General features: G+C 41.8%; 1 protein-coding gene across 1 annotated transcript; it reads right to left on the minus strand.

Moving 5' to 3' along the window:
- Positions 1 to 3,101: 3,101 nt before the first annotated feature.
- LOC124682402 (putative F-box/LRR-repeat/kelch-repeat protein At1g11620) lies at positions 3,102 to 6,791 on the minus strand. The gene is made up of 6 exons (XM_047217093.1): positions 6,734 to 6,791; positions 4,865 to 6,192; positions 4,657 to 4,779; positions 4,431 to 4,523; positions 4,295 to 4,354; positions 3,102 to 3,419 (listed from the first exon to the last, which is right to left on the minus strand). The coding sequence occupies exons 2-6, from the start codon at positions 6,146 to 6,148 to the stop codon at positions 3,348 to 3,350; spliced, it is 1,632 nt and encodes a 543-aa protein (XP_047073049.1). The 5' UTR covers positions 6,149 to 6,192; positions 6,734 to 6,791; the 3' UTR covers positions 3,102 to 3,347.
- Between the last annotated feature and the right edge of the window lie 6,349 nt (positions 6,792 to 13,140).

The raw sequence follows: 13,140 nt of genomic DNA on the forward strand, positions 1-13,140 counted from the left end.
TAAATATAAGCTATCGGTTAGGTGCGGCCACCATTTAACCCCTCAAATTACACTCCTCTAAGTTTAATGGGTTGGATGCTCCTCTAAATTATAAGGATCGGTTAGAGATGATCTTAGCATCAAAATACCAAGAACTTTTTTAGAAGTACTTTAGTTTCAGAAAGCAGTGTAAAAGGACTCCTTAACTTTAAGATGCACACTGTGCTTGAACACAAACAATACTCCTGGCAGAAGATACCTAGCGACCACTTTTGGAGAACAAACTTGACAACATTTCTTAGGGAGGATCAGAAGCCTGCTCTGCCAGTTGCCAATGCAAAGTGTACTACCCGTGACCTGATCTTCGAATGCAAGAAAACTAGTGCAAGGAATATAGAGAACGATGGATGAATCTAAATCCCATATAAACGTTTGTTATCAAGTCACAAAGTGCGTCATAAAAGCATAATAGCACAAAATGCACTATGGAGTTTGCTACATCGCAAGTATCTTTCAGGATGGATTTGATCAATGCGATGACTTTTGAATGAACTCTATGCATGTTTTCGAAGAACTTCATCGACGTGGCGGTCTTTTTTGGGTGAATTTGATCGATATGGTATCTTTTAGGATGGATTTGATCAATGTGATGATTTTTGAATGAACTCTAAGCATGTTTTCGAAGAACTTGATCGATGTGGTGTTTTTTGAGTGAATTTGATCGATATGGTATCTTTTGGGATGGATTTGATCAATGTGATGACTTTTGAATGAACTATACGCATGTTTTAAATTGAATTATTCTATTTCATATACTATATGTAATGTCTTGTCAATCTGATTTGAGGCTAAAAGATCTGACCTAAAAAATATAAGGAGTTCACTATAAGGGGTCGGTTAGGTGCGGCCAGCATTAACTCCTCAAATTATACTCAACTCGGCTGGATACTCTAAATAATAAGGGATCGGATAGAGATGCTCTTAGCATCGAAAGACAAAGAACTTTTTATAGGAGTACTTCAATTTCAGAAGGCACTTGGTGTGTAAAAGGACACGCTAAAAGAGAACAATGAACAATGATTAAGATTGCCGCACACAAACAAAGATGGACTTCTTAACCTTAAGATGTACACTGTGCTTGAACACAAATAGTACTCCTAGCAGCAGATACCCAGCAGCCACTTTTGGAGAACAAACGTGACAGCATTTCCTAGGGAGGATCAGAAGCCTGCTCTGCCAATTGCCAATGCAACATGTACTACCCGTCACCTGATCTTCGAATGCAAGATCAAGATAACTGGAGTAGAATGGTAGCATCGACTTGCTGTTGCTGGCTCGCTGCTAGCTACTTGGATCTCAGCAAGAGCAAGCCGACAGGAGCGAGAAGCAGGCGCATATGCAGTCAACGGCGCTGCCCACGGCGCTGCAATCGCAACCGCAACCGCTACAGTCGATGGAGCAGCAGCAGCTGCAGCAATCGCCCGCGGTCGTCACAAGCGATGCCGCCTCGGTGTTCATGGTCTGCGAGGTCGGGGCCTCCTCGCTGTTCATGGCCTCCATTTCCTGCTCCGGCGCCGATGTGTTGCCGTTGCCTCCCCTCGCCTTCAATCAAAAGACCCGTAGAGGAAGAGCACGAGCCCAGACGGAGAGCAGGGATAAACGTTTGTCTACGGGTGGTAAGCATAACGATTTATACCTATCCTCTAGCTAACCTACTCGTTCAACACAAATTAACTTCGAGGACGGCACCACCCCATCGTGCGATCCAGTTCCCCATACCAATCTTTTGTACAGACCCGGTCCTGAGGTTTCAGCGGCCGGGGCCAAGCTAGATCGAACCCGGGCGTCCTTGATATGCACTGAATTTGAAATACTTATACCTAGTAAGTAAATTGAATATTGCCATCAACACTTAGCGTGTAAAATATAATAATACTACTCGCGTACCTCTAGAATTTTTGCATCTAGCGGTGGTCGTGTTGTGTGGTCTCCGGCGGACCGACCGATTCAGAAAGAGCGCCTCATGTAATGTATGGATTATTCTAATAAGTGAAGACAGGATTTCTTATTTATAATACCACTATAAATTTAGTTTATTAACAAACCCTTAGACCATGCCTAGTCCTGATGGTTCGAAAAGAAAAGGCTAATGTTTTGAACCGGTGAGCATTTCGCTCCATTGTGTGACATCACTTGCTGAGACCCAACGTACGTAGATATCTAATAGGGAAAATGCTAATACGTGTTGTCTCCTTCCTCTGAACTTTTTTTTAAAACACAGTACAACGCAAATGCGTCTAAATACGTGCATACATTCAACCCATGTGAACGCACGTATGCACACCCTACCCCAATGAGTGCATTCAAATAATGAATCGAGACTGATCCAATAAATTTTGAGATTGACGAAGTCACCACGTCTATCTCGCTGACGACGGGAACATATTTCACATTTTTAGAGACACCAAAGCATCAAACTTGGGGTTTCATCCCTGATGGGTTAGGTGCCAATTTTGCATATTTCTATATTTTCACGAAATGGATCATAATAATATAGATTTTAGGTAACCTCTTAAATGCATGGAAAGCCATGCCTGATATGATTGCATATTACCAAAAATGTAATCCTTTGTACTAACCGACGTCCATACCTCTCATTTTCTTTTTGTCGTGGTGTCCTACTTTTTACATGTATACATACTCCTAATTTATACATTGAGAAACGGTGGCAGAGAGAGATCAGAGGAGCTCCACGACCGCCGCTGCCATGCGACAGCGTGGTCTCGCAAGGAGCGGTATATAGAGGATCATCGTTGTTTGTGGAAGCCCACCTAGCGCAGGTGGGTACTGCAGTGATCTGTTTTTTTTCTACTACTGCAGTAGAAAATACCTTTCGTTCTCTTTCTCAAAGAGTGTAAACAGTCGGTTTGCCTAATACTCTTTCGTTTGAGGAATGCAGTTTTGCTCCGTATTTCCGTAATTTGCGTGTCTGCAGCCTCTAATGATGATCTGCCTTCCAAAATCGTCTGCTGCAAAGGAAAGAAGTGCAAGGAATATAGAGAACGATGGATGAATCTAGATCGCATATAAACGTTTGTTATCAAGTCACAAGGTGCGTCATAAAAGCATAATAGCACAAAATGCACTATGGAGTTTTCTACAATTACACGATTGTTTCTGCTTGAGGAAGGTCGCTGTTCCTATTGGATCTCTCGGGCCATGCAGCATTGTGCGCTAGACAGTTCAAGAACTAGAAACCTCAAAGTGCAATTTAACAAAATAAATAAACTGATGGAACAAGAGAGTGAATCAGCGCACAGGCAATGGTTGCACACATCCAAGACATGGGAACATTAGTCCCAAGAAAGCTAGGTTTTACACGGAAGGTTCTCTTTTTTGTTCTTATCGTGAGTGGAAGAAACACCAGAAGTTGAAACACCCTGCCAAAAGTGAATATGAAGATAAGTGTTCGAATGGATCTAGGAACGTCCTGATAAAATATGAAACTGATCAGGTATCCTCATTGTTCTTCTTTAACAGGAAATAAGCTGCTCAATGTTGTTAAATTTTCAAGAAGATAACTCAAACCAGCACAATAAAGATGAAATATGAAAATTTCCAACCTATAAAACAATAACCTTCTTTGCCACTCACAATATTCACTGATTTAGAACTCCATGCTCGTTACTTAATCTTAGAATTAATTATGCTAAAATAAACCCCCAAAAAACTCAGCATTTACCAACTGTATAACATATTCCAGCAAACATGATAATGAAAATGCATTCGCAATGCTTTAACTTAATTTTTAGGAATCTGAATATAATAGTTAAAATTTAGAGTACGACATAGATGTACTCAAACCGTAATGAATAGATTAAATTTTGTATGTTGTAAAATATGTGGACTGCTAGATTAAAAGCACCGCCAGTTCTGTTAGATAACTCAATTTTTTTCGAGGAATGACGGCCACCGCTTGTTATTTTTATTACCCAAAAACGACTTAGCAGTCAATCCATCTTACATGGAGGTGATAGATAACTCAATTAAACAAGGCTGTACAACCAACTAGCAAAAAGTAACAGAATACAAGCAGTTGCATAAGATTACGTTGTCAAGGCAAATAATAACATTTTTTGGGAAGTCATTTGTTTATATGAATAGGGAGAACACAGCTAAGTTGCTTATTTCTCAAGATAAATTAATTGCCTTAGTTATTATGGTAAACATGAGAAGTCAGAAAAAAGAACCGAGTAAAAAGCAACTAGGACAAAACATGAATAACGTAGAAGTTAGAAGCCCTGCAAAAGTTTACCTGCTCGGATGTATAACTTCTTACAATACTAGAGATGTTATCTTGTGCCTGCGAAATGGCCTATAGGAAAGCCAACATTTGTCAAATTTTCCATATTTCAACAAGAGTCATTGGCTAGTATACAAGCACACTGTACCTGAATTCTGCGATTCATCTTATATGAACGCAACCGTAACTCCTGCTTGTCCCGTTTCTGTTCCACCCAATTAAGCCGTCGGAGGAACCTTGGCTATTGGACATATGTTAACACACTAGTTACAACACACTCTAAAAATTATTATACCTTTGGGCTCAAATAATTATTAATGTCTAAAATGCAAAAAGTATGGTAGCATCCAGTCTATCATTAAGTAGATAATTACCTGATTAGGTTTTTCTGGCTTGTGGTGCAACACCTGATTGAGCTCCGTGCGTACACGTTCAGATATAGCAAGTGGCTTATCCACCAACACCTGATACATTTTAACCACTCTTTCTGCGAGTTCCTACAAAATGGCAAATTCGTTGTCTGTTAAATTTTCAAAAAATGAAAGAATATTCATCAAGGCAAATAAAGTTTGGCCAACATACAGATAAGTCATGCTCCTCTTTGTGGACGTTGGTCCGCAACTTCTCTACTTCGCGACGCTCATTCTCCCATGCCTCCCACTTCTTTGATTGCCAGCCTAATTGCTGTTTTGGTTTACGCACAATGCCAACCTTCTTGTATGCATCTAAACATACGAGGGACTTAACACAGATGTAGGATTGCATGTTGTACAACCTCCGGGGGCTGACGTCTAACAGCTGTGCTGTCTTACTGAAGCTATAGTCAAAGTTCTCACCAATCAACTCGTACGAACTTGCCCTGAAGTTGCTCTGTGTGAGGATCCTACCCCTATGACCAAAATGTGGACCCGGAATGTAAACTGGTGGGTTCTTAATATTGTACTTCCGGCTCCACCTTTGCTCTACTGGGTTGTCAAGTGTCCAGATGTGCAGCTCAGCAAGAAGAATTTTTAAATCGTAGCGATCAGTTTGAGCAGTTACTATACATAATTTCCCATCTATATCTCTGATCAACAACCTACGAGGACCCAAATAATCTGCTGGCAGTTGTATCGTTGTAAAACTTTCATCACTGAGATCAAAGGACATGACTGCATGCCGCCAGCTAGCTGTCTTGTCTCGAGTCAACCAATACACTGTGCCATCAACACTGACAACCCCTGAGGTTCTCGCACTGTCCAAGCTAAGAGGTTCTGGTGTTGGGATATCTCTCCATTTCTCACCACCAAGCGTGTAAACTTGAATGACACTGAAGTGTTTATAACTGGGGCGGCCCTCAACGGAATCAGCAAGGAAGTGTGTAATCTTGTATTCTTTTGTCACGGGATGGAATCCAAAGCTGTAGAAAGAGTAGTGGTGGCCTCTCGCATTCTTGGCAGGTTTCTCAAGATACAGACACTCACGGGTTGCAAGGTTAGCTATCTTGATTGTTGATGTGTTTGTGTATAAGGCAAGAAGTCCATTGCACGAGCCAAAAAGGTAATCATCAGGCCCAATCACCGGCAACACGTATACAGACGGTGACCAGGTTTCATCGATGAGGATACCCTCGCTGGGGTAGGGCTCGCCCCAAACCAAACCTTGCGGGAAGAATAGAAGGGCATACCGGTGCGCATGCCGGAGTTGTGTTGCGACAAACTCGGGATCCCGGATGAAGTTGAGCCAGCGCTTGCAGACGCCGACGCACCTCAGCAGAGTGCTCACCGGAAGGCTCAGAAATATCTTCTCAATGAGATCTTCGGGGAGGCGGTTTATGATGCATTCCTCGCTGATTCGCCTCTTTGGATCGGGTTCTTCAGTGGCCATAGCGAGCCCGCAACGCTGAGGCAGTTGGGCTCTAGCAAATCCGTCTGCAAACGCACATTTAAATAAATGAGATAGGGCATCGTATTGTACTGCTTGAAGTTTCGCTCAAAGAATACTATAGTAGGTAGTAGCAAGAAACAGATAATTGAATAATTTTGTGGGCAAAGAAAGAACACAGAAATGCACACATGTTTGTCTGGCTTCCAAGATTTATTTACCAAACCGAAACCGACGACGTCTCGAAATCTCTGCCGCGTTACCAACGAAATAAACTCCTGCTCTCCAAGCAATAAGTTTAACAAGTTCTCATTACCAAACGATTAATCCCGCAGGAAACAAAATCAAAGTAGCGTCCTCTCTGATGTATACCCAAAATTCAGTTTTATAGCTGCAGTGTGAAATCCAACGAACATACGTGCGCCCTCCATACGGGGCCTCAATCCCGCAACGGACGGCAGGTAACTAGGAAGTAGAAACCCTAGGGTAGCCGCCATTACGGACGGAGCACGCACAAGAAGGGCATCGGGGGGATGAAGCATCAGCAAGCAAAAGATGAAATCGATGGGAGGGGGGATTCAAACTCACGAGCAGGATTAGGATCAGGCGATCTCCGCGGCGGCCGCCATGCGATGCGAGGGCTCTCCGCTCGACGGTGGATGGATTTGCTTCCCCCGTCTTCGGTTGCAGTTGCGGTTCCGGGGATTCGCGTAGGTAGTTGTTCAGTATCGTATGGAGGCCCAGGTTCGGCCCAATCAACCGAACAGTACGTCACTGCCGTTCTCCATTCCACTCACGGCCAAATAAGTTTGGAAACTGCTGGGCGTCCCGGGGATCTGATTTCCCAGCCTCCGGATCGCCAGCCATCGGATCGGTCATCTTCGACGGCCAGATCTATTTTTACTGAATGTAGCAAAAAAATACCTCCCAGCAGCAAAAAAATAACGCGCTTTTGCTACATTGTAGAAAAAACGGTTCAGTCACGAAATCAAATAAAAAGGCTGAGCTCGCCGAAGACCTCACCGGAGAGCTCGTAGCAAAAAAAAAATATACTATTGTAGCAGAAAAATGCTAATGTAGCAAAACCCAATTTCATCGGAAATATTGACGAAAACCTCGCCGGAGACCCTCGTCAGAGACCTCGTAGCAAAATTTCTATACTAAAGTAGCAAAATAACAAAACAATTATAGCAAAAAAAAAAAGATAGCAGACAACATTTTTTACAAGTCAACCTCACCGGAGACATCGCCGGAGATAACATAGCAAAAATAATTTACTATTAAAGCAAAATCACACAATGTTTGTAGCACAAATTATATGGTATTATAGCAAAAAATGATCTTAGAACTCGTCGAAGACATCGTAGCAAATTTTCAGTACCAAATTAGCACAACATCAGAACAATTGTAGCCGAAAAATTGTATAATCTTAGCATCGGTGTTTTTATTATACAACAGCCCCTTAACAGAGACGGTAACGCCACCGCCGTAGCACCTCGCCCCCACCGCTGGTAGTACATCGCCCATCGACGGGATCTCCTCCAACCTCTGCTCCGCTGCGATTTGCTCCTCCTCCGTCCCCCGTGCTGCTCCACCGCTGGCGCGCCCCCAGCGCCGAGCGGCCCCTTCTCCGGCGCGCAAGTCCGTGAGCTCCTGCGTGGAGGAAGCTGACGAGGAGCTCGACGGAGTGGCGAAGGGCGGACCTCAGTGGGAGGGGTGAGGGCGCTACGACGTCGTCCGTCATCCTTGCGGGCGAGGAGGGACCACCAGCGACGGTTGGGGGCTGGTGGCGTTCTGCAAGGAGGAGGCCGGTGCGGAACTCGTGCTGGGTCGACTAGCGGAGCTCGTGCTGGGGCGGACGACGGTGTGGCGGCGCCGGCGAGTGGCGGAGCAGCGTGGGCTGTGGACGAAAACGGCAGGCGGCCATGGCCATGCGCGAGATCGAAGAAAGGAAAAAAAAGTAGTGGGTGTTGGAGAATTCGGGAGGTAGGGGACGACCTGTTTGGTGGGGCCTAGCGACACGCGTAGCACGAAACAAAAAAAGAGAGGAAAAGATGGGGCCCATGCACGTGGAGCTGTGTCTCCCTGGGCCAGTCCCATGGTCCGCACGATGCTCTTATCCCGACGTGATGCACCAGGAGGTTGCGGTTGGGAAACCCCCGGGAAAGCAATCATTTTCCCCTTTTTTAGGCTTAAATCCGTTTAATAAGGGACATCACAAAACAAAAAAGCGTCTTCTTCTAATTTCCAATGGTGCTTATCATGCTGGCTTGGCGCAGAAAAGGTCCATATCCACCTCCAAGCAATGCCTATTTTCAAGTGCAAGTCCCCACCAAATTAACTCCGATAGCTAAGTACAGCTGACGGTCAGATCTCAGGCTCACCGTGAAGTTCAAACCCCAGGTTTGACATCTGCGTTGTTCTATAAAAAGTAATATCTATTCAATGAGGCGGATGCCCTGGGCCGATAGCGAGGCGCATGTGGTGGTTTGGCCAATTTCAAGATCCAATCCATGTGGTGGCTTCACACTCGCATCCAACTCGGCCCGCCCTCCGGAGGTGCTCATAGGGGTAGTGCGGTGTGCGTTCATAGGGTAGGAGTGTATGCGCACGTACGTGAAATACCGCGCCCGTATCGCGTTTCTAAAAAAAAAAAAAGCGATTAACAGATTAATTAACTTCCAAACGAATATCATTATGTAAGTGGAGTGGCATGTTCCGGGAGCGTATGCTCCCGCTTTTTAAACTTCATTTTGAATGCACTTTTAAAATGTTAAAAAATTTGAACATAAAATTTAGTGGATACATATCGGGTTCTACACGCTCACAAAGTGCTTCCACAGAAAACCGACATTTTGAGTGTCATTTGTAAAAAAAGACAAATTTTTCTGTAAAAATAAGTTGTGTACGAGACGTTTTGTTTATCTTTTTCACACAAGTCACAAAATATGTCGGTTTTTCGCAAACTTGATGTGCGCATCGTAACATGTTGATACGTAAGTGAGAAATTTTTTGTTTGAATTTTTTGAATATTTCAAAATGTTTTTCCGGTGGCAAGAGCATATGCTCCCATGTGCCGAATTGAATTTCAGCTGTTCATTTTCGTATAATCTATATACCATGAAGGTTGCTGGTAGCTTAGAGCATTCCTAGCCGTGTCACGCGTTAGACATAGGTTTAAAGACGTTGGTGCGGGTTACTGCGGGACATCTCTGTGCAATAGCGCGCTTGAACGACGATTAAAAATAAATTAATGGATCTTAGGTGGGGGATTATATAGCAAAAATTTTCTCGGCAAAAGGAAAGTACCAGATCGAACCAGAGTCGGAAAGGGGTGACGGGGCGGCCAAACCATAGGTCGGCGCGGGCCCAGGTCAGGCCGCGCCGGCCTATGGTGCCACGCCCTCGTGCGTCCTTTCCACTCCGTTTCGAACTCGTAATTTCTCATATTTTCCAAAACAACAGAAAATATAGTTCGAAAGTAAATTGCGTACTTTTCATTACCGTATCGTTACCTATTCAAAGTCGAGTTCTCGCGGACCGTCAATTTGCCCTTTGATGAAAGCTTCCGTGTTTCCACTCGAATAATATCAACATCAACATTATAAGAATCACCCGAGATATAATGCTTGAGTCTTTGTCCATTCACCACTTGCGTAGCATTGCCTTGGAGAGAGCTAATCTTGATTGCTCCTGAGCGATACACCTCCTCGACAACATATGGTCCTTCCCATTTCGAGAGTAATTTCCCGCAAAGAATCCGAGACGAGACCGATACAATAGGACTTTATCCCCAATATTAAACTCTCTTTTGATGATCCTCCTATCATGCCATTTTTTAACTTTTTCTTTAAAGAGTTTAGCATTTTCATAAGCTTCGCTTCTCCATTCATCTAGAGAACTTAATTGTAACAACCTCTTATCACCTAGCAAGTTTAGGATCTTTATTTAATTCTCTAACAGCACTCTATAAGCTTTGTGTTCTAACTCTAAAGGTAAATGACAAGCTTTTCCGTAAACCATTTTATAAGGTGACATTCCCATGGGGTTTTTATAAGCAGCTCTATAAGCCCATAGTGCATCCTTCAATTTACTAGCCCAATTCTTTCTAGATTTATTAACGGTTTTCCGCAAGATAGATTTAATCTCTCTATTTGATAACTCTACTTGACCACTAGTTTGAGGATGATAAGCGGAAGCAATTCTATGATTAATACCATACTTAGCAAGAGTTTTTCTAAAACCTCCATGAATAAAATGAGAACCTCCATCAGTCATAATATATCTAGGTACTCCAAATCTAGGAAAAATAATATCTAAAAGCATCTTTAAAGAGGTCTCACCATCAGCACTTTTTGTAGGTATGGCTTCCACCCATTTAGTAACATAATCAACGAAGAACAAGTATATGAGTGTTACCTTTTGAAGAGGGAAAAGGTCCCATGAAGTCAAATCCCCAACAATCAAATGGTTCAATAACAAGAGTATAATTCATTGGCATTTCATTGCGTCTGGAGATATTACCAACCCTTTGGCATTCATCACAAGATAAAATAAACTTTCTCGCATCCTTGAAGAGAGTTGGCCAATAAAAACCTGATTGCAAAACCTTTGCGCGGTTCTTTCTCCCGCGTGATGTCCTCCATAAGCACTACCATGACATTTACTCAATATCTCTTGTTGTTCATATTCGGGGACACATCTTCGCATAATACCATCCACTCCTTCTTTATATAAGTGTGGGTCATCCCAAAATAATGCCTCAAGTCATAAAAGAATTTCCTCCTTTGCTGAGCTGAAAAGGTTGGAGCCAAGTACTTGGAAACAATAAAGTTAGCATAATCAGCATACCAAGGACTGTCTCGCAAGCTCACCTTTATTACAGCCAATTGTTCATTTGGAAAACTATCATTAACAGGACAGGATCATAAGCAATATTTTCCAATCTAGACAAATTATCAGCAACAGGATTATCAACACCTTTCCTATCTACAATATGAAAATCAAATTCTTGTAACTGTAAGTACCCATCTAATAAGCCTCGGCTTAGCATCTTTCTTTGTCATAAGGTATCTAATTGCAAAGCATGATCAGTATGAATAGTAACTTTTGAATCAACAATATAAGATCTGAATTTATCACAAGCAAAGACTACAGCCAACAATTCCTTTTCAGCTTGTAGCATAATTTCTTTGAGCAAGCATCAAGGGTTTTACTAGCATAATGAATAACATTCAGTTTTTTATCTACTCGCTGTCCAAGAACAAAGACCTACAAAGAAAATCACTAGCATCACACATAATTTCAAATGGTAAATTCCAATCGTGGGGTTCAACTATAGGAGCAGCTTGTTAAGGCTTTCTTAAGAGTTTCAAAAGCTTCCTTACAATCATCATCAAAAACAAATGGTACATCTTTTTGAAGGAGATTAGTAAGAGGCTTTGAAATCTTGGAGAAATCTTTAATAAATCTCCTATAAAACCCAAGCATGACCAAGAACACTACGAATACCTTTAACATCCCTCGGATAGGGCATCTTCTCAATTGCTTCAACTTTAGCTCTATCAACTTCAATACCTCTTTCAGAAATTTTATGTCCCAATACAATTCCTTCATTAACCATAAAATGGCATTTCTCCCAATTAAGAACAAGGTTAGTTTCTTCACATCTCTGCAAAACTTTATCAAGATTTCGCAAACAACTATCAAATGAATTCCCATAGACAGTAAAAATCATCCATGAATACCTCTACAATACTCTCACAAAAACCATGAAAAATAGCAGACATGCATCTTTGAAAAGTAGCAGGAGCATTACATAAACCAAAAGGCATACGCCTATAAGCATAAGTTCCATAGGGACAAGTAAAAGTGATTTTCTCTTGATCTTTAGCTTTAACAAGAATTTGTGAAAACCCGTAATAACCATCAAGAAAACAAAAATGAGTATTTTTAGATAACCTTTCTAGCATTTGATCAATAAATGGTAAAGGGTAATGATCTTTCTTAGTAACTTTATTAACTTTTCGAAAATCAATGCACATTCTATACCCTACAACTACTCTTTGAGGAATGAGCTCATCATTATCATTAGGCACAACAGTCATACCTCCTTTCTTGGGAACGCAATGCACAGACTAACCCATCTACTATCAGCAATAGGATATATAATACCAGCTTCAAGAAGTCGTAATACCTCATTCCTTACCACTTCCTTCATCTTCGGAATTAGACGACGTCGAGGTTCAACAACATGGCTTTGCATCATCTTCCATATTAATAGCATGTTGGCAAATAGATGGAGAAATCCCTTTAAATCATCAAGAGTGTAGCCAATAGCTCCTCGGTGTTTCTTCAATATTCCCAATAACCTTTCTTCTTCAAACTCGAAAGCTTAGAACTAATAATAACAGGATATATTTTCTTATCATCAATATGAGCATATTTAAGATTATCGAGTAAAGGCTTTAAATCAAAAACAGGATCTTCCTTTGGTGGCGGTGTTGTACCCAAATCTTCCACCGGTAAATCATGCTTGAGAATAGGTTGGCGAAGAAAAATCTCCTCAAGCTCCTCTCTTTCTTTCCTAAAACTTCACTCTCGCTATCCTCCGGATGTTGCCGCAAAGGATTATTAGGAACAAGAACAATAGATGCACACTCGCTCCATTTTAAAATCATTACTAGGCAAATCAGCTTTATAAGGAGTTTTAGTAAATTTAGAGAAGTTAAACTCATAAGATTCACCAAGCAAATTTAGTCAAAATTTTCTCTTTCTTGCAATCTATAATAGCTCCACAAGTATTTAGAAAAGGTCTACCAAAAATAATAGGACAATAATCACTAGCAATGACCCTAGTACCAAAAAGTCAGCAGGATATTTAATCTTACCGCATAAGACTTCCACATCTCGAACAATACCAATTGGTGAAATAGTTTCTCTATTAGCCAGCTGAATAACCACATCAATATCTTCAAGTTCACAAGAATCAATTT

This window comes from Lolium rigidum, chromosome 1 (genome assembly GCF_022539505.1).
Source record: "Lolium rigidum isolate FL_2022 chromosome 1, APGP_CSIRO_Lrig_0.1, whole genome shotgun sequence".
In the NCBI taxonomy this organism is placed as follows: domain Eukaryota; kingdom Viridiplantae; phylum Streptophyta; class Magnoliopsida; order Poales; family Poaceae; genus Lolium; species Lolium rigidum.